Here is a 26370-nt window from a genome sequence, read left to right as displayed (position 1 = left end):
AAAGGAACAGTCTGCCAATTTACTATTACACAGAATTTGAACATATAGTCATAACAATACGATCTCTGAAGTAGCTACAAAAAACTGATGCAGCTGCAGTACAAATGGAACATGATTCATAAGAAAATTTGTAAATTTTTTAAAAACAGAAAAATTAGTACTTTGGCCCTATTACTAAGATATCTAAAATATAAATCTCCCTAAACACATGCAGTAGACTCTGCGATTACTGGATGATCGAGCATCCTGACAGCGGTTATGTTCATTATATCCTCCTTATACAGAATTCACCAGGGGGAGGGGCTGCTGCCCATAACTGGGATCCAAGAGTCTGATCCAGCAAAGTAATCTTACAGTGCATAAATATAAGCTATCTTTTTTTTTATTATCTAAAGAAGTGACCTGAAGAAGAAATCAGTATAAAACAGACAATGGTTTATCAAGTGAGGTAATTTCCTCACAGCCTATCCAATACGCTTTAAAATGCATTTGCATTCTCTGTATACATTTTGACATATTTTAACAGATGATGAGCAAATATAAGGCATGGATACAAATGAATACACATAAAATACATTAAAATGAGCCCTTCTGTACAAACTCAGTCGCATTTGATGAAATCTTTCAATAAACGAAGGCCCTCTTATAGGACAACTAATGTTTAAACTGCTACGGGTTTGATTTTCAGTAAAAGCCAACTGAACGCTTTCCCTCATGGGACTGTCATATTAGAAAGCACATGGGTTTTCCCTCATTTGAGAGAGTCCCCCCAGCCAAATTTCATTTTATGCAGGCACTTCACAGGAATAGTCTTCTACCTGCAATTTATTTATTCAGAAAATATATATGCTGCCTCTCAGAAAAGAGCCTCTTAGGGCAGACCAACAAAGGAAAGAAATACAACAATAACATAATAAAATATTAAAATTATCAATATTAAAACAAGCCAAAACAAAACCAAGAATCCATAAGAGGCAAAAAGAACATGATTAAACAGCTTACAATGGTAGCTTTAAAATAGCCCTGAGACTATAAGCAGGCTATGTACAATCAGTAAAAACATGGAATCTTTCAAAGTATAGAAATCAAGTGCACAGCTCTGATGCTCCTTGGTTACCTTGTTGAGATTAAAAGTAATTCCATTAACACCAAAACTGTAAAACTTTTTTAAAAAACAAACAGAAAAAAGCAGAACTGGAGCCTAATACACACACATCAATGTGTGTATAATCATGCTTGCTCTTCAAAATCATTATTATGTAAGATGAAACTCTTGAAATGTAAACCACAAATACAGTATGAACACAGAAAGAAAGAAATCGACATACATGTTTTCTACGTGTCAATGAGTGCAACCACATTGGACTAGAACCCCATTCCGTGCAGACATGCAAGGCATGCAAGCAAGAAATGTTGACCAAAACGTGCACTTTTCCTCTGAGGCAACCAAGCAGATGACAGCACAGAAGAGAAAAGGCACTTACAGTTGTTCTAGAGAGGCAAGTCCTTTAAATGCTTGCCTGTCAATTGACTGGATTTCATTCTTGTACAAATAGCTGAAACAAGAAACAATCAGTAATATTAGTATACACAAACAAGACCTACATTAATGTGGGAAGGAATTAAGGTGACACATTGATGGAGACAGTTATCCAAATACACATTAAAAGGCAACAGAACAAGACATGTATACATACACACTAAAAAAAACACCCTTTTTATTTTTTGAAAATCTGTCAATCCTACCCTTTGGGATAAAAATTAAAACTGGAAATCCTTCAGGATTTCAAATTACCCATCAAATGACTTTAAGTTCTGTTTGCCCTTTTTGGACATGTATTTCAAAAACAGACTTCATTAGCAGAATTGTGGAACACCTTACAACAGTTGTCCTCCCCGGCCAGAGGTACAGGAAGACCCCATATGACTGTGGTAGTCATTACAGTGAACATGGATTTATCAGAACAGTACTGCTAAATTTGAGACAGTTTATTATGACCCATTTCAGCAAAGTTTTTGCTGCTATTCAGTACTTAGAAAATATTTCACCTCATCCAAAGCAATTATTACTCTTTTCTCCCCAATGCACTGGTGGATCAAAATTTTAGACCCATCAAAAAGACCACTCAAATGCAGGGCTCATTTTGAGGGGGAACACACAGGAACACAGTTCCGGCAGTTCCCCAAAGAGGTCACATATCAGGTGGCCCCGCCCACCTGACTCTCGGCCATTTGGGGCCCATTTCAGCCTGGATTGGAGCCGAAAGGGCCCAGATCGGGCCTCTGACAGGTGGTGGATCACTCTCCCACTCAGCAGCAGCCCGATCCTGACCATTTTAGGCCTTTTCAGCCATTTTCAACACCTTTTTGCCATTTTGGGCCCAATTTCGGCCCTGAATGGCCAGGATTGGGTCCAAAACAGCCAGGATAGGTGATGTCAGGGTGTGTGGCATATGCAAATCAGTTATGTGAATGACACACTTCCGGCGATGGCAAGGAGTGTGGCATATGCTGAGTTAGCTAATGAGTTATGCTAATGAGTTCCTCCAGCTCTTTTTCTATGAAATGACCCCTGCGCAAATATATAAAAGATTTCCTAAGATGAAGTAACTTTAGAGACTAAACATTTAAGAAGCAGCCAAATAGAAAGTGTTACTGGGGAAAATTTACCAAGCTCACCAACAAACTTCAGTTTCATTTTACTAACAGACAAAATCCTCAACACAAAGATATTTGCAAATCACCAAGCATGAAGGAAATGCTTACGAATAAAAACGGAGAGGCAGAAAGTCCTAGCCAAATGCATAAAAGACAACATGGCAGAAACCACAAAAACTTTTCCTTTACTGGCTAACTTAATTTATTGCTCAATAAATGAGAGACAGAGAATGTGCAACAGTATGTTAGAATTGCATAGAATTATTCCGGAACATTAAATACATCTCCAGTCAATTAAGTTTTTTGTTTTTCCTTGTTTTGCTGTTTGGATTTTTTAAAAATAAATGGAATTCACAGCTTGTTTTGCTGCACAGATCTCTCTCTCTCTCTTGTACTGCAAATACATTTGTAGTTTATTAAAATGTTCCTTACAGAGATTCACACATTGAAGTTAAGCAACTGTTTTGTCTGGAAGGCTGAATTATGAAGTCCTGAAATGACTTGTCCTTTTACTTCTTAGAAGCCAAAAAATATTGCAGAAATCTCTCTTAAAACACTGGGATTTGAGTTAAACACAATTTTCCTAAATAGAGAAATTTGTTGGCCTGAGTTTTTTTAGGCTGGGGTCAGTAAACAGTTTTAAACTTTTTGTCTCAGATATGTGTTTATGAACAGGAAACTGAATCCTATGTACAAATATTTGTTACTTACAATCTATCTTTTGTAACACTCCAAAATAGCAAGTGTTTTCATAGTTGTTAGACACCACTATCATAACAATTCTATGGATGTATACTATTATTTCAGCTTTACAGATGGGCAAATTGCTATCACTCAGCCAGTACATTCAAAGTTATAGTACCCCTGAATCTTTTGGTTTAAAATATTAGTCCTTAATCCTCTGGACTGTTCTTGTTCTCAATCTGGAAATACTGGCCTCAAATTAACTTATTTAATTTATTCCCCTCACCACAAGTCATTATTTTCACCCCTTTCTCCTCCTGTCCCCTAGGGGCAGGAGTAGCAAGTGCTGTGCTCCAATGGTTCCCCCTTTTATCTGTCAAAATGTTTCTAGAAGGTTGGGCAGAGAAATTTACGCTTTGGTTCATGGCATTCTAGGGTCTGCTTTATCTCATGCAGGGCTTTTTTTCAAGCAGGAACGCGGTGGAACAGAGTTCCGGAACCTCTTGAAAATGGTCACATGGCTGGTGGCCCCGCCCCCTGATCTCCAGACAGAGGGGAGTTTAGATGGCCTTCCTAGCGCGGAGGGCAATCTAAACTCCCCTCTGTCTGGAGATCAGGGGGTGGGGCCACCAGCCATGTGACCATTTTCTCCGAAGGCAACCCACTGAGTTCCACCACCTCCTTTCCTAGAAAAAAAGCCCTGATCGTATGCATTTTATCATCTACATGAATTCACTGGGAATGGTCATCTGGAAGTCTGGCACACAGCGCAGTCAACAGGCTGATGACAAATGCCACATCTTCTCATGTAAACCAGATGTGGTTCTGCATCTTCTGAACAAATTATTGTGAGTCACTAATGGAGTACATGCAAACTAACAAATTGAAACCTGATATGAGGAATATCATCTGTTTATTTAGCTGACCATGAAGGTTGTATTCAACCATTTCTGAGTGGGGGGAGAAGAATTACTCCTTCCCTTCAAGAATCTGGTCTACAAATTGGATATTCTAGATTCAGGAGTCTGTTTATGACGACCTAAGATCAAACTGCAATTAGTTTAAACAGCTGTGTTCCCTCTGGGAAGCTGTGCGTGCTTTGTAACATCCAGGTTGGCTACTGAAATATGTTGTACATATTACAGTAGTCCTTTGAGTAGTCCTCAGAATCTTCAAATGGTCAGAATAAGGCAGGTATGTTATCAACTGGAATCTGCCATAATGAACACTTTAACCTATATTTAATTTCAGGAGCTCCCTGTTTGATTTTGACTAAAATTTCAGGTGTGGGTATTGCCCACAAAGTCCTAAGTGTTTTGTGCCTGAGGGAATATTTTCTTCCATATGAATCTGTTTGGCAGTTTAGGTATGCATTTGAGGCCCCTTTCCATATGCTCTCTTAATGTGCCTAAGATGTGGCTACTGGAGAATGGGTCTTCTCTATAATATCATCTCAATCATTAAGCATATGCAATTGGGACTTAATCAGAACCTAATCATATTCAATTTGGAAAAATAGACTAGGGCATTTATTTGGTTATTAATGACTATGATTATGAAAATGGCATGTTTTGTAATCAGAGCTTTTTTTCTGGGAAAAAGGTGGTGGAACTCAGTGGGTTGCCAGCACAGGGGGCAACTCCTGGTAGGAGGTGGTGCGCCTGGTACCACAGGCGCACACGCAAAGTGTGCACATGCTCCTAGGACCATGCAATGATGTCACTTTGGGTCAGCTGGAACAAGGGGGAAGTTTTTTAACGTTTAAATCGCCCTAGGTGAAAATGGTCACATGGCTGGTGGCCCTGCCCCTGATCTCCAGACCGAGGGGAGTTTAGATCACCCACCGCGCCGTGGCACGGAAGGCAATCTAAACTCCCCTCTGTCTGGAGATCAGGGGGCGGGGCCACCGGCTATGTGACCATTTTCAAGAGGTGCTGGAACTCCGTTCCACTGCGTTCCTGCTGAAAAAAAGCCCTGTTTGTAATTATAGTAATTGATATGAAAATCAAATTTTCTATCTAAACAGTCTATAACAAGGGGGGGAAATCCTGGTTTTTATTTCACTTTGTTTAGGAGCTTTCATTACTGCAGGAAGGAGTTTCTGTCTGTGCTATGTTTGCCTAATAAGGGCATACAAAGCTGTGTTCCTTAGGGAAAGGGGAAAGAGAGCCTCTGGGTTTTCTTGACTGATTTCAGACTGTATCCACTAAGATTACATATGTATGAGGTAGTCCAATCCTGAAAAATATGGGGTGGAACTTTGAATCTCAGGCAGGGGGCCAGGGAAGCTCTCTGTAGGCTGCCACCATTCTGGTACAGGTTCCCTTGGAAGGGCCCAGAGAACCCAACTGACTCCTTTTGTCCACTCTTCCCCAGTAGGTTTTACTTTTCATGTGAACGAATGAAGCATGAGGACCCAAGAGCTAACTGGTTTAGCCCAGTAGGACAAAGTCAGTAGATAGAGCCAAGCACCTGAGGAAGAAGCTGGTTGCTGGGGAGCTTGATAATAATTAATGTGAAGTTATCACTCTGAATAAGGTAATCAGAAATGCTGTATATAAATAGTGACTAAAAGTGGTGTATAATAGTAAAGAGTCCAGTAGCACCTTTAAGACTAAGCAACTTTATTGTAGCATAAGCTTTCAAGAGCCACAGCTCTCTTCGTCAGATGCATCTGACCAAGAGAGCTGTGGCTCTCGAAAGCTTATGCTACAATAAAGTTGCTTAGTCTTGAAGGTGCTACTGGACTCTTTACTATTTTGCTACTACAGACTAACACGGCTAACTCCTCTGGATCTAAAAGTGGTGTATATGTGTCGTGTTTGGTTGGTGTTATTACAGGGATTGAATTGTTCTTGCAGGGCTCTAATTCCCCAAGATGAGAACAGAAGCGTGAATTCCAGTTGCTTCATAACTGGAAGGATTGTGGCAAAGGACTCTATTACTTGGTGGGATCCAACAAATTTAACTTGCTTACCTTGAGTGGTTTTCAAAGGCATTGCTGGCTGAAAGTTTCTGGGTTTTTGTAGCATTTATGAGTTTGGTTAAAGAACAAACAAAAACAGTTGTTCTAATTGTTAAAAGGTTTGGTGAAAAAGAAAAAAAAATCTTAATTTAAAATTGTGTTAAAGTTCCTTCCAAAATTAGCCCCATAGAACCCATACAATTGAGGTTACACAGGCAGTGTAATAAACAACTTAAACAGGTTTTGTAATAACTGGTGTTCAAAACTTTGTAGAATAAAGAGAACAGTAAAGGTTAGGGTTGCCAGGTCTAGGTTGGGAAATTCCTGGAGATTTTGGGGGTGGAGCCTGTAGAGAGTGGGGTTTGGGGAGAGGAAGGGCCTCATAATGGTATAATTCCATACAGTCCATCCTCCAAAGCAGCCATTTTCTCCTGGGGAACTGATCTCTGTTGCCTGGAGATCAGTTGTAATTCCGGGAGATCTCCAGCCACCACCTGGAGGCTGGTAACCCTAGTAAAGGTAGGTGAACAAACAAAATAAAACACCCTAACACCCCTATCTAGACTGTCCTTAGTTGTCTCCTGGTGACTGACTTCAACCTGACTCATCCCTCCTGGATGAGGCTCTGTCTGCAGCCTGGCCTCAGCTTTGCTCCCTAGGCATGAAGAACCTCCCACTTTGTGCAAGGCCTTTTATTCCTCTTTCTCAGGCACCATCCCTCTATTTTTCTATTGGTACAATTTTCCCCTCCAGATCCCCTGTTAAACAATCACAGAACCTAAAGGGGACCTGGGAAATGTAGGCCCTGTAGTCACTCTAGTACAGGCTTCCCTGAAGCCACTAGACCTCACTACGTAGGACCAGGTTCATAACAAGCTGGTTTCAAATACTGTAGCTTGCCTGTTTAGAGGGAACAAACTAAGAAGGAGGTATATCTTTGCAAGTTTTCTTGTGCCGAAGTATGGTGTAGTATTTTATCCTAAATCATTCCTTTTTTACTTTCTTCTTGAATATAGTTTCTGTTTAGGGTGAGCTGTGTTCTCGAATTCTTTCTGAAGCGCTTTACTGTTTTTACTTAAGGTTTGCTCTCCCTCCGTTGTTCCCTGCTTTATTATTTGGCGTGCCTTTTATTTTGCTTTCTTTTGCCACTTCTGGCTATTTGGAGGCCAAATTTTTAATGTAATCTCCCTCAGTCTTGTTTCATTAGTTCTTTACTAAGTGTTTCAGTGTGTGACTGGCTGTGAGTTTTAATTGTCTCCCTCCCTGCCATTGAAGCTGCTGTAGTTCTTTGGAATTACAAATAATTTTAGATTTACCTGTCTTGTATAACTCAGTATGTGTTATATATCCGGAGGAGTTAGCCGTGTTAGTTTGTAGTAGCAAAATAGAAAAGAGTCCAGTAGCACCTTTAAGATTAACCAACTTTACTGTAGCATAAGCTTTCGTACTTACTCACAATTACTTCAAATTTGGTGACAGCTTATGCTACAGGTTAACAGCACAGCCATGGGCACACGCATGGCACCACAATACACCAACATATTCATGGGAGACTTGGAGCAACGCTTCCTCAGCTCCCATCCATTGACACCACTCCTGTAATTAAGATTCTTGGATGACATCTTCATCATTTGGACCCATGGGAAGGAAGCCCTTGAGAGATTTCATCAGGACTTCAACAACTTTCACCCTACTATCAACCTGAGCCTGGACCACTCTACAGAACAGATACACTTCCTGGACACCACTGTACAACTGCATAATGGACAGATAAATACCACCTTATACCGAAAACCCACTGATCGATACTCATATCTACTTGCCTCCAGCTACCACCCTAAATATACCACTCGGTCGATTGTCTACAGCCAAGCCTTACATTACTGGGACTCCCACTTAAAAGAGATTTACAACAAGCATTTTCGGGGCTACAGTACCCACCAAATGAATTGAGGAAACAAATCGACAGGGCCAGACTAGTACCCAGAAACAGCCTGCTCCAGGACAAACCTAAAGAAACTAACAACAGAACACCACTGGTTGTCACCTACAGTTCCCATCCAACGTATCATCAGTGACCTACAACCCATCCTGGAAAATGATGCCTCACTCTCACAAGCCCTGGGTGGAAGACTTCTCCTTGCCTACAGACAGCCCCCCAACCTGAAACGACTTCTCACTTACAACCATGAATCGGCTAGCAGAGTCACCAACACAGGTACCAGACCCTGCAACAGACCCAGGTGGCAGCTCTGCTCTCATATCTACCCAAGAAATACAATTACAGGACCCAATGGCGTCAACTACACTATCTCTGGCTCTTACAGCTGCTCAGCCTCCAACACGATATATGCCCTCATGTGCCAACAGTGTCCATCTGCTTTGTACACTGGACAAACCAGCCAACCTCTGTGCAAAAGAATAAACGGACACAAATCTGACATTAAAAATGGCAACATCCAGAAACCGGTGGGAGAGCACTTCAATCTATCAGGACATTCCATCAAGGACTTAAAGGTCACTGTAGTTCAACAGAAACTTTTCAAAAACAAAGTCCAACGGGAAGCTGCTGAATTGGAATTCATATGTAAATTTGACTCAGTCAGGCTTGAATTGTATAGGAACTATGAATGGTTATCTCATTATCAGAAGTAACTGATTTCATTATCAGAAGGAAACTGATCCCATTATCAGAAGCTACTGATTGCATTTACTCCCCCCTCCCCTCTCCTCCTATATATCTGACCAATTTCTTCTTACCCTCCATGCATCTGAAGAAGAGAACTGTGGTTCTTGAAAGCTTATGCTACAGTAAAGTTGGTTAGTCTTAAAGGTGCTACAGGACTCTTTTCTATTTCAGTATGTGTTGTATGTAGGGTTGCCAGGTCCCCTTCACCTCCTGTCAGGAGGGGTAGACCCCCTGGCACTTACCTTACTTCTGCAAGTGACATCACCATGCTGGCCGCACGAGCAGTCCCATGCTCTGCACATGGCCGATTCAGCCCGTTTGGGGCCCAAACTGGCCTCAAACAACGCGCAGAAACGCTCCTGCAGACAGTGCGACGACATCACTTTCAGAAGTTAAGTCGCCGTGCTGGTTGGGAGCATGCGTGCAATGGGCACTCCTGAGGTGCCTGCTGGTGGCGGACAAGCTCCGGGAGCTTGCCCTCTCCCACCAATCACTGGGCAATCAGCGGACAAGGGGGCAAATCCCCAGGAGTTTGCCCACCACCGGCAGGCACCATGGAACCCTAATTGTATGTCTGGGTGTCCCAAGTGTAATATAAGCACAACACAAAAACGGCGACTCCTTTATTCTGCCTGTTATTTGACAATGTTGATGTCCTAGTAGAGTACTGCAATCTCACTAAGCTTTCTCCAGTTCAGATAGGAAGGTACAGACCAAATAAGGATGGGGGGTGGGTCTTCCATTGAAACCAATAGGAAATAACAAATTAGATTTATGGAAACAAAACAACAAGAAACAATTAATGAAACAAAACCATTCAAAGCAACCCAATAATGAAACAGCCCCTTTGGGATTTAATAATAAAAATCAAAGAAATAAAACAAAGTCCCATGTTCAAGTCTAAAATACAATGTAAGTTCCTAACATGAAAAAAATTATCTACAACAATCTGAAGCCTTCCAATGTGGCACTTACTCTGGTGCTTTGTCTGATTTTATTTTCTTAGGAACTTGGAAAGAGGACAGCAGTGAGAAGAGAAAACAACTTAGCAGATATTTGCCTGATAAGGGAAATATTATCCAACTATATAGGTAGCCCGTCTTTCCCCCAACTGGTGCAGATTAGGAAGGGGGAATAGAAGCAGAGGCCCAGGCATTTCCCTTTATCATAGATAGGCTGTGCAGACAGTCTGGGTGAGAAAGGACACACACATTCACAGACAACAGCACACACAGAGACCAAAACAGATGAGACATGAGTGGGTCACTGAAGAAGAATTTGATGCACTAAGCAGCAACTCTTACTGAGATGTAAGTTGTGCTTCATTCCAGCTGCAATTAACACAGGAGAGACACAAAGACAGCTACTACTCTTTATGTTTAAAAAATGCAGGAGGCTGGAATGCTTATCTGAAAACAAAGCAACAGAGAACAAACAGGTCAGGTGAACAACACCCTGCACCATTCCATGTCTTACTCTTGTGCTTTCAATATTTTACCATCCCAGGTAACTTCTGGTTTTAGAGGTAAACTGAGAGGAAAAATCCTGAAAGAAATGGAACTTAGCGAAGCAAGACAGGATTTCACTCTCTTCTCCTACATACGATGATTTTATTTTAAAACAGGCACAATTATAAGTACAGCTGAAAAGACTATAAGGAGTGAACAGTGACTTCATTTATCTTTCTTAAGTTTTTGGCAGATTTAAAGTTTCTTATCTCTTTAAATCCACACTCTGCCATGGAAGCTTGCCGGGCGGCCTTGGGCAGTTACAGACTCTCAGCCTAACCAACCTCATAGGGTTGTTGTGAGGATAAAATGGAGGAGAGGAGAATGATGTATGGGGAGAAAGTCAGGGTATAAATTAAATAAGTAAAAATAAAATTACAAGTTACAGAAAGAAGTATTTGGCACAAGAACAAAATTAATGGATTAGCAAATGTAAAGAAGTTACTAACAAAAGGTGGAAAGCTATCTTTATTAATAAAATTATGTTATACCATCAGTATTTGCTCCAGGTAAAATTATGAAGTTTGGTATGCTCTTCTTCTAATAATAAGCAGGCTCAGTATGGATATACCAGGTGTATGTTGGTGGAGCAAGGTGGGCTGCTGAAATGAGTTATGAGAAAACTCAAGACCAGTGGACTAAAGAAATGTAACTGGTTAGAGAGTATTTTTATACTTATTAAAAGTATCTCCAGTAAGGTTTTGCTTGTGGAACATCAGGTGCACAACCAACGTCCTCTCAAGTTCTGGGGCATGTGCTGGTTGGTTGGGTGGGGAGAAGCGCAGCACTGGCTACTTATTCAGTAGGGGAAAAGAATAAACCATGAAGTTAGCGGATAAATGGGATAATGTTGGCCCTGACCATGTTACAAAGGGCTTGAGATGGCTTGCATATGGTTAAACATGCACATTTGGTAAGATGAAATGAAGGAAAAAGAGGCTTACGTTTAAATCTTTACTGGTTAATACCAGTATTATGTATTGATGTCAAAACAGAAAAACAAAGCTGAAAAACTTTCCCCATGGGAAAATACGTAAGAAGGGCTTAAGTGATATAGGGAGGGGGAGTAACAGAATAGATTTACTGTTCTCTGGTGTGTGAATTTTAGTGATCATACATTACAAACATTTAGTACTATATTATGAATTATATAATATATAAATGATTCTTTGTATGAGTCTCCTCCAAAAAGGGTTGCTTTTTCCTGCCCACAGATAGCCCCTTAACCATAAACAACTTTTCACACACAATAATGCACTTCCTAACACAGACACTGGCTCTGGGACAAGAGCCTGGAATAAACCAGGCTGCCAAGTCTGTCCCCATATTCACTCCAACAACACAACCACTCGACCTAGCAACAACAGTTACACCATCTTCATTCATTCGTTCATCTTCTAGTGTTATATATACTATCAAGTGTCTGCAGTGCCCTTCCACTCTCTACACCGGACAAACAGGCCAGTCCCTATAGAAAAGAATAAATGGACATACATCTGATATTAAAAATCACAATCCTCAAAAACCAGTGGGAGAACGTTTTTATCTTCCAGTACGTTCTTCTGATGACCTAAAGTGGCAGAAAAGCTTCACGGAGAAGCTTACAATGTGAAACAGCTGAATTTGAGTTCATTCACAAATTCAGAACAATGGACCCTACGAGGGTGAATAGAGACATAAGATTCTTCCCTCACCACAGATACTAATTTCTGCTCTAATCAAGCTCTGTTGTGCCTCTGCATCCTGACTCTCTTATTTGCAACATCCCTCCCACCTTCTGACTGGGATATAAGCGCTCAGGGATCTCCATTCCTACTTGTATCTGAGGAAGGGAGTTCTAACTCTCAGAAGCTTATACCCTGGAAATCTCATTGGTCTTTAAGATGCTACTGGACTCAAATCTTACTGTTCTCCAACAGACCACCAACACGACTACCTACCTGAAACTTAGGCAGTATAGTTTCATATGGGTAACCCATAGTAGTCTGCGCAGTAGAAGAGGACGATTTGAGTTTGGTAGCACCTTAAATACCAACAAGACTTCCAGGGTATAAGCTTCCAAGAGAGAGCTTTAACTCTTGAAACCTTATACCCTGGAAACATCGTTGGTCTTTAAAGTACTACTGGACTTGAATCTTGCTCTTAGGCAGCATAGAAGACCAGAATGATAACAGAATCCTCTTTTCTCCACATGGTCTTTTCTGGCTTCCATCACCCTTTTGCTTCTCTGCCAGCCCTATGAGAGGTTCCTGGGTCAAAAATCCTTGATTAGGACAACCCGTCTGTGACGTGGTAACAGAAAGTCAGAACCTGCTTTGATGCTATTGTTCCAGATGTGCTGGCTCTGCTTTTCCTGCCTTCAACTACCATCCTTCCTTCTCTGCTCCTTCCCTTTTGCAATGGACTGCTTCCCTACCTATGGACCAAAATATATGCTTAGTCTAACATGGAAACTTTTCACTTTGAAAAATTAAGGTGGAACCATCCTACTGAGCTCTGAACCAGGTAGGCCTCTGACAACATGCTAAATGAAGTTTATTCCCCACCTTAAGGTCTTTTATTATGAAGAGTACACATTATACATCCTTTATTCAGTGGAAACTAATCTCTCTGTAATGAATTTCTGAGAGAAACCCAGAGACCTCTGCCACATTTCAACTTGACATTTGCCTGGGTAATTCCAGCTTTTTTTCCAAATAGTCAGAACAGCAGGAATTTCCTCTCACAAACCATTCTCAAAAACTGTAAACTTAAGAGAACAATCCAAAGACTTTTAGAATATTGACTAAGCCCTAGGACCAGTACCATGCCGAGATATTTATTTATTTTCATTTTACTTCATTTATAAACCCTGCCTTTCTTCCAAATGGGAATCCAAAGCAGCTTACATCATTCCCCTGAACTCCATTTTTTCCTCACAAAAACCCCATGAGGTAGTTAGGCTGAGAGTATGTGACTGGCCTAAGGTCACCCTACAAGCTTCCATGGCAGAGCAGGGAATTGACCCTGGGTTGCTCAGATCCTAGTCCATCACCCTAGCCACTATACCACACTGACTCTCTGTATGCAGATGTGAAGCCATACTAGGGCAGCGTCACCCCAGTGCAGGCAGCCTCATGGGTGTGTCAGAGGACAAACAAGGCTTAGTGTGTGCCCTAAAGCTTTCTACACTGGGTGCTGTACCCAGTGCAACATTACGACAGCAACAACCCTGATGTGAAAGGAAAAATTCCCATACAATTTCCAGAGTGAAAATACAACTGCTCTCCTGCCACCCACCCCCCAAGGCACAATGCAGCTTAGTATACCAACTAAGCTTGGAGCCAGACTGCAAAGCATATAATATAAACCTGTCAGGAAACTTACATCTCAGATGACAGACAACATGGCATGGGGCGACATTTCTATGGCCTCATGTTGGACCAAACACGGATTTGATCGTAGAAACTCTGGAGAAAGGGTGTGCTAGGCAAACAGCCAAGGAAGAGAACAAACACTGCTGAACACATTTCTCCTCTGCTCACCACTGACACAAAACCCAAATGGGAGTATCCACACCTCCAACTGCGGGTGCAAGCAAAATGCACCCCACACAGTTAAGCAAGGGAAGGGGATCCATTGCCTCAAGCTGAAATAGCTGCACATGTTTCTCCATGCCTCCCTTGTGTAAACTCAACATATCTCAACAGTTGCTAGCAGTAAGTATATCACTGCCCCAGCCAATGGGAAACACAAGGAGCACAACTGCTCTCCAGAATGACTACCAGCCACTCTACATTAACCTTTACTGCTACTCAGAGGACCATGCAGCTGCACCAGCAGGACATGTTGATATACACTTCCAATGCAACTCCCTACAAGGGATAGGTAAATATTAGCTCATTGGACACACATTACCCCCAAGCAGGTGCACCCAACTATATGTGAACCCTCAAGAGGCAACCACAAGACAACCATGTGCTATGCTTTGGAGCCCACTTGCTCTTTGCTGCTGTTTCTGTAGGCTTGAACTGGTGACCCTAGGTATCCTGGACCTGGCATTTCCACTATGCCTTTTTCCACCATCCTCCCTGCCTTAGAATGCATGGCTGCTGGGAGATTCTTAATGCTATATCAGCTATCTGTCAGGTTTGAGTGTGGGGTAAGGGTGTGTGTGGGTTCTACTCTGTCCAAAAAGAGGAGCTAAGAAGTCTTGGCAACATGCCCCTTGGTGTAATTTGAACTCATGGTTCCTGCTCTACCCAAATGAGATATTGAAGAATTGAGAGGAACGCTTTCTGTGAATGGGTGACCCCTCTTTGCCTGGTAAAGGCTGATGCTCCTACCCCATCTCCCAGACGTGAACCCTTGAGCAAAAGAGGGCATAGGTGTTCTACTAGGGTTGTCTCTGCCAAGTGTGCTGCAAAAGCACATGTAGGATGTGGCTGGAATGGCCACAGATCCCTGTATGTCTGCCCAGCACAAGAAAACATAGTTGCAAATATTCAAAACAATCATCAGGAGAAATAGTTTCTTCCACTTCTATCTTGAATTCTTTTAGCATTCTGTTTTCCTAGGTTTTTTAAAACATGTAATAGTGTCAATGGTCATGAATCAGGGATTCTCACATACGGCTGAACTGACTGAAATGCCACAAACAGAACTGCAGCTTTAAGTACACAAATACTAGCACAGTGACACTAAAAATTAAATACAGACCATACAAAGTATCTATTTTTAGATGTCTTGGACCGTATGGTACCTAAAAATATTTTGAACTCCTTAACAAAAGTATTTTTACACTAATTAAGCTGCTTCAAATTATCAATTCCAACTGAACTGAAACGAACATCATAGATGTGAAAAACAAGTATCATTTTCACAATTTCAGCAGTAGGGGTTTTTTTTTGTATGTACATATTCTTTGTAGTTGAAAAACTAAGGGTTATTTTTTTTTTAACATGCCACGGCTTCGATCCCACAGAGAATATCCACATGTGGAAGGATTTCTATCCACAAAGCATGACTTTTTCACCTCCTTCCTTCCACTGCAGCCCAAAGGGCCATACCTGGAGGAAAGGGGACACCCAAGCACAGCGTGGATAGAGACATCTTGGGCTACAGCAGCAGGCAAGAAAGTCATGCTGTCTCCGTTAGAACTAACACTATGACATTAACATCATATCCACTTCTGATAAAAATGATTTATTAACTTACAGATATTTTAAATTTTCAAGGTCTTCAAATGCTCCAGTAGGTATTCTTTTGATGTGATTGTTGTTTAGAAGTCTAGAAAGTAAATGAAAACTGTTATTTGCATCCCTTGCCCTTAGCATATTTTCTTAAAATACAGCCTGAAACAAAATCAAAGCTCGTAAATCAAGTGCCAAAATCAGAACACAACCAGTTCAGCAAAAAAACATCAAAAATACAAATCTACTTGGAGTTATTTCCTACAACAGTTTTCTAATGTTTAGGATGTTAATAATCTTGCTAAATAAACTTGTTCTAGAGCCAGTGACTGCACTGTCCTAACCAGCAGAAATGATTTGCTTCACCTAAGAACTGTTAAGTAGCTAGTATGACCTAAAAGCTTACCAAACTGCCTATCTCAACCACCCAGCACTGTCTATTCAAGGTGCATCTGGGTAAATGTTTTATGACTATATTTACAATGTACCCTTTCTTCAAAAACAAAAACACTCCACCCTCTTCAGCAACATTGCAGACTGCACATGACAAGGTGCAGGGCTTTTTTTCTGGGAAAAGAGGCGGTAGAACTCAGTGAGTTGCCCTCAGAGAAAATGGTCACATGGCTGGTGGCCCCGCCCGCTGATCTCCAGACAGAGGGGAGTTTAAACTCCCCTCTATCTGGAGATAAGGGGGCGGGGCCACCAGCCATGTGACCATTTTCAAGAGGTTCCGGAACTCCGTTCCACCGCGTTCCAGCTGAAAAAAAGCCCTGACAAGGTGATTAAAACAGGCAAGAGATCACTTACAGAAGTTGTTATTTATTGAACAAAGGTGTTCATTCTGGACTAGTGCTTATTTAACTTATGCTAATAGTTCAAAGGAATTAAAATTAAAATCCAGGGCCACATAGGTTTGACAAGAGGCTTATAAAAACTCCTGTAAATTATGAGGAAATCACTTATACTGCATTCATTTCTGCAATGGAAATACAGCAACCCTGCCTAATAAAGGAGCCTGCCGACGGCGCTGTCTGGTTCTAATCCAGAAAACTCTGGGAAGGGAACAGAGATCAGCATCTCACTGGGAAAAGTTTCAACTATGTAGACTGAAATTTAAGACACCTACATATAACCTAAGGCAAAAACAGCACATCTACTTTATTATAAACTCGCATTTATATAGAATTGTTAGTTAAAATGTTTAGTATTCTATGATACATATTTGAGCAGGCTGCTGGAAGAGAAAAGCTTCCTACCACAAACAAGTGCATTTCCAAGACTTCAAATGAGCAATACACAAGACTACAAATGAGCAACACACAGAAACGGATTTAAAGTTATTTTGCTTTTTTACAAACAGTTCTACAGAACTGCAGAGATGGCATTAAATATTACATTAACGCAAAAGGATTGCCCTATATGTCTTAACTCAAAGATAGCAAAAGCAGATCATGAACTGTTTATATCAGGCCAATTTTTGGTGGACCAACTTGTATTTGCTGGTTGCTGGAATTCTTGCAAATGATTCTCTACTTGGTCTGATCCAGAAAAGCACATTGTACATTCTTTAAAAATAGGAAAATTTATTAAATCACAACTATTTAAAACGGATTGTTTATATCTTTATGCTAAGAGAGATATATAGTGCAATTGTACTTTAAGATTTAACCACAGGTATTTTTGTGAAAAAGAAGCAGACCAAATAAGACTGATTTCAACCAACTCTGTTCTAACGGATTTTGTGAAGAAAATTATAGATGGTTAATTATTTAATCTGTTTCTATCTTTCACACCAACAAAACATTTTCAAGCACTGTAAGACATCTTATGGTCTTTTTGTGGTCTGTAAAGTACACACTAAGTATCGAACATACAAGAAAGTGAGAAACTGAGAACAGGCACAAGGGGGAAATTACTTGGAATAGACACTGGACAAATTTTCATTAGCCTTCATTAAAATAACTTTGGTGAACAAACTTGTATAATATGAAAATAATAAATTCTTAAAACAAAAGGCAAAGTATGAGAGATGAAACTGAACTTACAGTGTATTCAGATTTTTAAGCCGTCTAAATGCACCAGGCTGGATTTCTTTAATTCTATTAAATCGCAAATCTCTGTAAGAAGAAAAGGTATATTAATTAGTAAAAAAAATTACAATTCCTGGTAATAACCTTTGTAAAAAAACCTTTGCTATCAACTATAGACATCTCTTTTTTTAACACCAAAGCAGTGATCTCTGAAAAACTAGGGTTAATTGTGAATAGTCATTAAAATTAGCTTAGCTTAAAGTAAACACCAAATTAAATGTACCTAAAAATCAGCCAAGAATTAAATGGAAAACCAATGAATGTTTGTAGTAGGGTAAGCAACTTTTACATTGTTCTGCCCAGGATCATAATAGTTACTACGCTGAACTGGAGCTAAGGTTCACTGAGCTTAGCCAATACTGTTCCTTAGGAACAATCTACATTTTCAGGAACAAGAAAAATATTATAGGCATTCTGGGACCATACCACTGTGAATGAGGAACAAACCCCATAGCACAAACTCTGTACACACAGACAACAAGCACAAATATACCACAAATAAAAATGTTTTAAGTTAAGCAGTTTAACTAAAATGCGTATTTTAATATGAGAAAAAAGATCCTCACTTTTTTCTAATTTCCTCTGTCCTCCCTTCCCAAATACCTAGCACTGCAGCCGTAATCAGAACCACACCCTCCTATGCCCACAAACTTCAATAGATTTATAAGGGCACAGCTCTGTTCAGGAAGGATTGCACTGTTAAGTATATGAACAACTTATTTCCTCTGAACAGTAACATATCTATTTCAACTTTTTTTTCAAACTACAATTCAGTTAAAAGACCATTTGAGGTCTCCATTTGTTTGCCAATTCAGTTCTAACTGTTAACATTAGATTAGCTAATAATGGTCTTGATTACTATTTCTGTACTATACCATCATTAAATTCAATAATATGCTAGCTGGCCTCTATGTGGATAATGAAAGCAGCACAACTGCCACAAGATGGGAGAGCTGGGGTGTTTGGTGCTAAACGGCAATTTAGATAATAGTAGTTGTGGGTGTCTTGGAAACATGGAGGAATGGGGAAAATCAATGAGATACCATCATCCCTGGGTATAAGCTCCACAAGCAGGACAGGGAGGTATGTGCTATCAAATAGGTCACAGAATCAAATAAGTGAGAAAACATTAGGGGAACAAATTCCTCAACAGAAGCAATATGAATGGAAATAATGGGCCCTAAGGGTTACTTAAAAGTGGGTGTGTACTATTGACCACTTTATCAAACCCTTGAGGCTGATCTCAAGATAGAGAAGGAAATAAGGAAAATAAAGCAAATAATACTGGGTGACTTCACCTTCTCTCACACTGACTACAATACATGTGCTGCAGTTATGTTGTAGAAATGAGATTTTTAGACATGACTGGGCAAGGACACAGCTTGAAGGTGACACAAAACTATTCAGGATGTGAAAACCAAGGCCAACTGTGAAGAGCACTAGAAGGATATCCATAAACTGAGTGAGTGGTAGCGTTGCCAGGCCCCCTTACCCTCCCGGTGGGAGCCAGCACTCACCTTCGTGCGGTCCTGGGAGTCCTCCCCACACCTGCTCAATTCCCAGAAAACGATGTCATTGCACTGCCCTGGGAGTGCGCCAAGGAGGCTCATTCCCGTTTCCCTCCCCCCCAGCCAAGTAAATGGGGTCAGGGAGTGGAAGCAGGGGATCCCCCACCCCTACCAGGGGACCTGGGATCCCCAGTGAGTATGCAGTAATGTGGCAAATGAAATTCAGTGGAGGTAAGTATAACGTGATGCACAATCAAACAAAAAATCCCAACTTCAAGTAAATGGGAGTGGGCTCTGAACTTGAGGAAAAGAGACTTTGGGATAAAAATGGATAGGTCAATGAAAGTGTCGATCCAGTGTGCTGCAGCAGTGAAAAAGGCAAACTCTATGCTGGGGATCATTAGGAAAGGTACTGAAAATAAAACAGTCGCTATTATAAAGCCTTTGCATAGGCCTATGGTGTGTCCTCATTCGGAATACTGCATGCAGTTTGGGCCACTGTATCTCAAAAAGGACACTGCAGAGCTGAAAAAAGTACAGAAAAGGGCAACCAAGATGTTTAGGAGGATGGAGGAGTTTTCCTTTGAGGAAAAGCTGAAGAGTCTTTTCAGTTTACAAAAGATATGACTAAGTGGTGGGGGACATGATAGAGGTTTATAAAATTATGCATGGAGGTAGAGAGAGTGGACAGAACTTCTCCCTCTCTCAAAATACTAGAAATTGAGGTCATCCAATGAAGCTAATGGGCAGTAGATTCAGGAGAGACAAAAGGAAATACTTTACACAACTAGTGATTAAAATTCCCTACCAGAGGATGTAGTAATTGCCACAGGCATAGACCATTTTAAAAGGGGATTAGACAGATTCATGGAGAATATGTCTATCAGTGGCCACTAACCATGGTGTCTAAGGGCAATGAACCTCTCAATTCCAGTGCGGGGGCAACTTAAGTAAAGGCCTCAGCTTCTCGATGCCCTGTTGTTGGTCCTCCAGAACAACTGGTTGGACACTGTGTAAGAAAGGATGCTGGACTTGATAGACTACTGGTCTGATCTAGCAGGGCTCTTCTGTTCTTAACAAGATAGGAGGCTCCCCAGACTCCCCCGTTATTCATAAAAATGTCTTTCTAAATTAATTAAAACAAAACAAAAACCCCTCAAAAGTCAGCCAGACTAAATATGCTTCCAAACAGGGAATAATACTGAAAATAATACTCCACCTAGCTATCTCTTTTCATTGGAGTTCCCAAAACACCGCAGAGCTTTCACCTTAGCGCGTTTTAATGCTCTCCCATCTGCTGTCTTGGAGGGGAGATATGCTCATATTCCATATGCAAATCGCCTCTGCCCCTGTCAATCCGGGCAGGTAGAGACAATAGAGCATGTCCTTCTATACTGTAAGTTCTATCAGGAGATTCGAACCAAGTATATCTTACCAGTTACTGCTGCTTACCCAGGTAGACCAAGTCAGTCTTATTCTGCCCTCCTTCTAACTGATTCCTGCAAAGAAATTACTGCTAAGGCCGCAAGGTTCTGAGCTTTGGCTAGTGTAATCAAACAGAACATTATTACTTCCTCTCGAAATTTTAATTAAGATTTTAATTATTTTACCCATTTTAGCACACTGATGTACTTAATTCTTAGACATCTGTAAACTTAAAATTAATGTACTCTTACAGTCAATTTTATTCTGTTATCCTTTTAGCAATTGGCTGTAATGAAATCACTGCTGAGGTAGCAAGATTCTGCACCCTGATCAGTTTAATTAGATAGACTACCACAACTCCTTTAAGAAATTTTAACCAATATTTAACAATTTTATGTATTTAAATATATTGCTCAGTTTCCTAGATATGCTTAGACATGTAATCAATGTATTTGTTATATATTATTGTATATGCTGACTCAAATTCTGATCCTAGATCGTAATAACAATAAAACTGAACTGAAAATCATAGGAGGAAAAGAAATCAGCTTACTCAAGGCCACGAGAGCTCAGAGAATCTTGGAAGGGGGTGGGATTTCCAAATTGCACCTACCAAATAATTCCTCACTAGTTCCCAGCCTGTCTGTTTTATTGTTAGAAAGCAAATGTTTGGACCTGCTTTGTAGTAAACTACTTCTGCCTAACCATCTGGATTTATCAATCTACTTCCCTACTTCACTAGATGGGTATTTGTAGTTTTAAGAACATCTGACGGAAATCTTTCAGAGATGTGTGCTTTTTCAAAGAACTGGAAAAGCGCTGTAGAAAATGCAGTTCTCTGGGAGTTCTCTGGAAGCACGTAGATACATGTTTCAGCCCAAGAAAGTGGACAGGCCCAGGCTCACGTTCACTGTGGAGTGGAAGTTGCTGAAATTGTGATAAGATCTCTAACCAACCTATTTGTGAATCCAGATGGAAAAGATGCTATTGTACCTCAGGCAGAAAAGAACTATTTGGAGACAGGAGATGAGGAATTACTGTTCCAACTTCAATCTTTTTTTAAAAAAAAAACCCTGACTACTGTAGATCATGTGGGCACTTCCAGGAAGGTACCATTCACCTGAAGATGAAAACTCTTCCCACAACTTAAGCAAAGAGGGGAAGGTTGCAACACTTGGGAGCTGGACATGCTATATCAGCACCAGTGATATTATCCATGGTTTCTAAGTCAACCTTTGTATGGAATAGATCAAGATGGTTAGCCGTGTTAGTCTGTCTGTAGCAGTGGAAAAGAGCAAGAATCCAAGATATAAGGAAAGATGGACTTACATTCTAGCTGTATCTGAAGAAGTGAACTGTGACTCACGAAAGCTCATAACCTACCATAAATTTTGTTAGTCTTATAGGTGCTGCTGGGCTCTTGCTCTTTTCTACTGCTTTGTGTAGATGTAGAATGTTAGTGCATAGGGGCATTCTTTCATGCAAGATTCCACCGGGACTTCAGCAACTTTCCCCTTCTTAAAAAATCTCTGATGGAACATTCAAACACAGAGCTTTCCAGATTCAAATACAGCAACAAGAGCTGTGAAAAACATTAGTACTCAACTAATCCTGAGACTGATGAAAAGAGAGAAAAATCAAGAAGTTCTGTTCTCAACTAATCAAATCCTCCTTGCTAAGAAGTTATTAAGTGTATTGGGATGTTTGCAGACTGGGTCTTTTTGATCATGCCCAGCCACACATTTTTATCATTTCTAGTCTGTGTGTGTTTGTTTTCTGGCTTAACATCCAGCCTGAAGAATTTGTCTGATCAACTCAAAAGCTCTCTCACTATTCTCGCTGCCACTTTAATCAGTTCTAATAAGAGTATTGTGAAGTTGTTTGTTTTTGTATTGTATCAGAGGAAGAAATGACACAAAGAACACCTTTATTGCTAAGAGAACATCTTGTCTCCAAGTTACTACTGAATTTTGATCAGTTCTGGGAGAGTCCTCATGAGCAAAAAGATGCCTCTCTTGCTTAAAAAACACAAAAAAACTACCTCCACTTCAGGTTAACAGTTGCATTTAAACAGTTACATTTACACCAGGGAATGGATGGTTTTACGAGTAAATTTTATAAACTCTCACTTTGGCACCTTGAGGGTACAATTCCAGAGACATTGTGACTAGGTTAAATTATATTGAGAAAGACTGCTTGTGTAGAAATGTGATGCCCCACTCCTTAGCCAAGATATATATTTTCTGCAGGTTTTATCCTCTGAAGCTAAAACTGATCCTCCCCATTTCGCTATTTTTACAGGAACTAAACAGGGATGTCTGGCTTGTACTGATCAGATGAGATAAGCGGAGTTATTCTATGCCACATGTGTCTGAATAGATTCCTAGATGAATAGGAATGCCATATATTGTGGCTCCATCTGTGTAGTCAGGTATCCTGTCCCACAGTCCCAGAACATTTGAATGCTTCTTCTCGTACCACGTGACTGACAGAATCCTACTGCCCCTATCTTCCTGAATGATGTCAGCACTGTGCAGAAGAACCCCAAACTGCTTTGAAGAACATTCACACAAAGGCCTTCTTTTCTGGTATGATTTGGGGTTTTGCAGCCACCATGATGCTATAAATAGTTCTCAAATTATTTCTGACCCAACACACTTAGTAACACAGTAAGTGCTCTGTACAAGACAGGAAGAGGAACAGGGGGAGATGGGAACTTGTGACAATTCCCTTGTCATGGATAGATATGGGCATGAAATGAAATACGAACCAAAGTTCGTGATGAACCGCGACAGTTCATGGTTCACGAATCGGCGGTTCATCAGAGCCCATTTCTGACGAACCACCACGAACTTTAAGCTGGTTTGTTTGGTTCATTTTTGGGTTCGTCACTGCAGACAGCCTGGCACCGATCAATCAGTTTTCTAGGCAACAGGGGATGGACTTCCTGCAGACCTTCTGCTGGCCTGGAAGTGACCTTCTGCTGACCCAGGAGTGATGATTTGCTGACCTGGATATGATGTTTTCACGAACCAAACGAACTAGTTCGCAAACCGGGGCAGATTTGTGAAAGTTCGACGAACCACGAACTGCACAGTTCATTTTTTCTGGTTTGTGCCCATCTCTAGTCATGGATACATCTTATATAGAGTTGCAATTTTCCCTCTGGGGGTATATCTCCTGCTCACCAGCTGGCCCTTCCCGCTACAACAGCTGAACAGCAGGAAAAAATGGGAGGGGGGAATTGCCAGCATCCCAACACTGATGCAATGATATCACTGGTGAGCCCTCAGTTGCCAGCCTTGCCTACCACCCCTCATGACTACCGTAAAAAGCTATAGATTAATAGAAACCATAGTTAAGACTGACAGCAGTGAAAAATTCAAGATGAACAATATCACATATTGGTTAGATTTTTCAAATTACTCCACGGTGCTCCAAAAAAAAATTAAACATCCGTATCTGCAAAAACATGTCCAGCTGATTTTGTTCAAGTAATGTGAGGATTATAACGACTTAGCCTACAAGAGTTACAAGAGCTACTGTTAGATTGTTGTGAAAAATGATACTCATATTTGTTCCATTATATATAGAGAAGAATCTGAATATCCCACAGGCTTCTCCTTATCTTGTTTAGTTGGATATCTTTCAGCTTGTCCAACCAGAGAATGCAAACAAGATCCTTGGAGAAGAAAAGACTAACAGTCAACTCGTAGCCCTCTTGGCTCATTAGAGCTGCTAAAAAAAGGTCTAAACAATTGACTTAATAGCGGGTATGAATGCCTGTTAAGGTAAAGCCTCCAGTGTGTTGGAAGAATCTATGATAAGACCATTGCTGAAACAACTCTCACTTGATCTATCTAGTCTTGACAACTGCCCAGTCTCAAATGCAGAGTGCTTTCAGAGATTCCTGAGACAGTAATTACCTAAATCCGTTTTTAGTCTGGCTTTAGAGCACAAATTGGGCATGATCTCAGATAATGATGCTAGGAAACCACTACTCTACTTTGTGTTTGTTATCCTGTGGCATATCACTGGAATCCAATATTGGACCCTATGCTGTTTAATAAAACTGATAAGGAAGGCTTCCTGAGCTCTTGTTTTCACTGAAATGGGGGGGGCACACTGTTGATGTTCTGAACTAGCACCTGATGTGAGTGATGGTTTGGAGAGGGAAGGACAAGCCAAAACTCAATTTAAATGAGACAGAGAAACGTTGCCTGAAATACGAGAGTTGGGTTGAGCTCCCTATGAAAAGTAAGCCAAAGTTTGAGGCACAGAGCATAGCATGGCAGAGCTAACATTGGTTGTTTGTAGACAATCAGATGGCAGAAGTTGCCAGAAGCTTCCTCAGTATGTTGGTTATTGGCAGGAAGAATGCAGCAATGGAGACTCATGCCTTGGTGATATCCAGCCTAGATTACAGTAGCACTTGCATGGGGCTCCATTTAAATAGAGTTCAGTTAGTACAGAATGTGGTAGCCAGACTGTTAGCATGGGGCAAGCTGCCAGGAGCCTATTTCACCTATTTTGTTTGATCATTGCCGGTTATTTTGGGGGCCATTTTAATCCTGGCACATACCCTTTAAAAGCCATAAATGGTCTGGGACCAGAGTACTTTAATAATTGACTTCTACATAAAACCATGCAGAGACTAAGGTCATGGTATCCTTGTTTCCAGCATGGTAGGAGGGAGAGTGATTAAAAAGAACAGGGTCTTTTGGGTAGCAATACCATGGCTGTTGAATGTACTGAGACAAAGGAACTATGTATGTAAATACACACACACCATTTCAGTCCCTGAGAGAAAAACAGACTATAAGTGACAGAAATAAATAAAATCAGATGATGGTCAAAACAGCCCCTTTAAAGGGGGCTTTTGAAAACTTTATTTAACAGAATGAAAGATTTCTCGGTAGGGACACACAAAAATTACACCACACTTGTAAATAAGGAGACATAAAAAGCAAGTAAGATGACAATAAAATACTGTACAGCACAGCTTATTCAAAATGGGACCATCTCTCCCCGTATATTCCCCAGATGACACTCCGATCAGGGGACAAATGGCTGTTGGTGGTCCCTGGCCCCAAGGAGGCCCGCCAAGCCTCAACTAGAGCCAGGGCCTTCTTGGTCCTGGCTCCCACCTGGTGGAACGCTCTGTCTGCTGAAATCAGGGCCCGGCAGGACTTACTATCCTTCCGCCAGGCCCGCAAGACAGAGTTGTTCCGCCAGGCATATGGCTGAGGCTGGGCCTCCACTGGCCTGAAAAAAGGGGTATATAAAATCTTAACCCTCCCTGTGAAGGCTGTCCACCATCCTGTTTTAAATGTGTATTAATACACTGCTGTTTTAATGATGTTTTAATACAGATGAATTTTTATTGTATTTTAATATGTTGTTATCCGCCCTGAGGTTGCTCGTGGGGAGGGCAGAATAGAAATTTGAAATAAATAAATAAATAAGTTTAATGTTGTAATTCATTCTATTCATAGATTACATTTCATACAATCATATTGCTCCAAAGATTTTGGATGCCTAATGGGGGATGAGGAATCAATGTGTTAATATACTCAATGATCAGGCTCCATTTTGTAAAAACAAAATGTGTTTGTATTAGCTCTTTTTAACTTCATCTTGTGGAATAACTTCTCTAAAAGGACTGTCTTCTA

At 40.8% G+C, this 26370-nt stretch overlaps 1 protein-coding gene across 2 annotated transcripts in view; it reads right to left on the bottom strand.

The window, feature by feature from the left end:
- Positions 1-26370, bottom strand: part of PXDN (peroxidasin) — a 113818-nt gene that overhangs the window by 58601 nt on the left and 28847 nt on the right. The window contains exons 2-4 of one of the 2 annotated variants that reach the window (XM_054978201.1): positions 17721-17792; positions 15701-15772; positions 1485-1556 (exon numbers count right to left, since the gene is read on the bottom strand). In XM_054978201.1, the coding sequence (XP_054834176.1) occupies positions 1485-1556; positions 15701-15772; positions 17721-17792 (216 nt within the window). The remainder of the gene's footprint in view (positions 1-1484; positions 1557-15700; positions 15773-17720; positions 17793-26370) is intronic. The other variant, XM_054978209.1, reaches the window with a different exon arrangement.

The sequence above is a fragment of the Eublepharis macularius genome, chromosome 1 (assembly GCF_028583425.1).
Source record: "Eublepharis macularius isolate TG4126 chromosome 1, MPM_Emac_v1.0, whole genome shotgun sequence".
NCBI classification, from domain to species: Eukaryota; Metazoa; Chordata; class Lepidosauria; order Squamata; family Eublepharidae; genus Eublepharis; species Eublepharis macularius.
The sequence above is the reverse complement of the archived record's forward strand: the minus strand, read 5'-3'. Positions and strand labels throughout refer to the sequence as shown.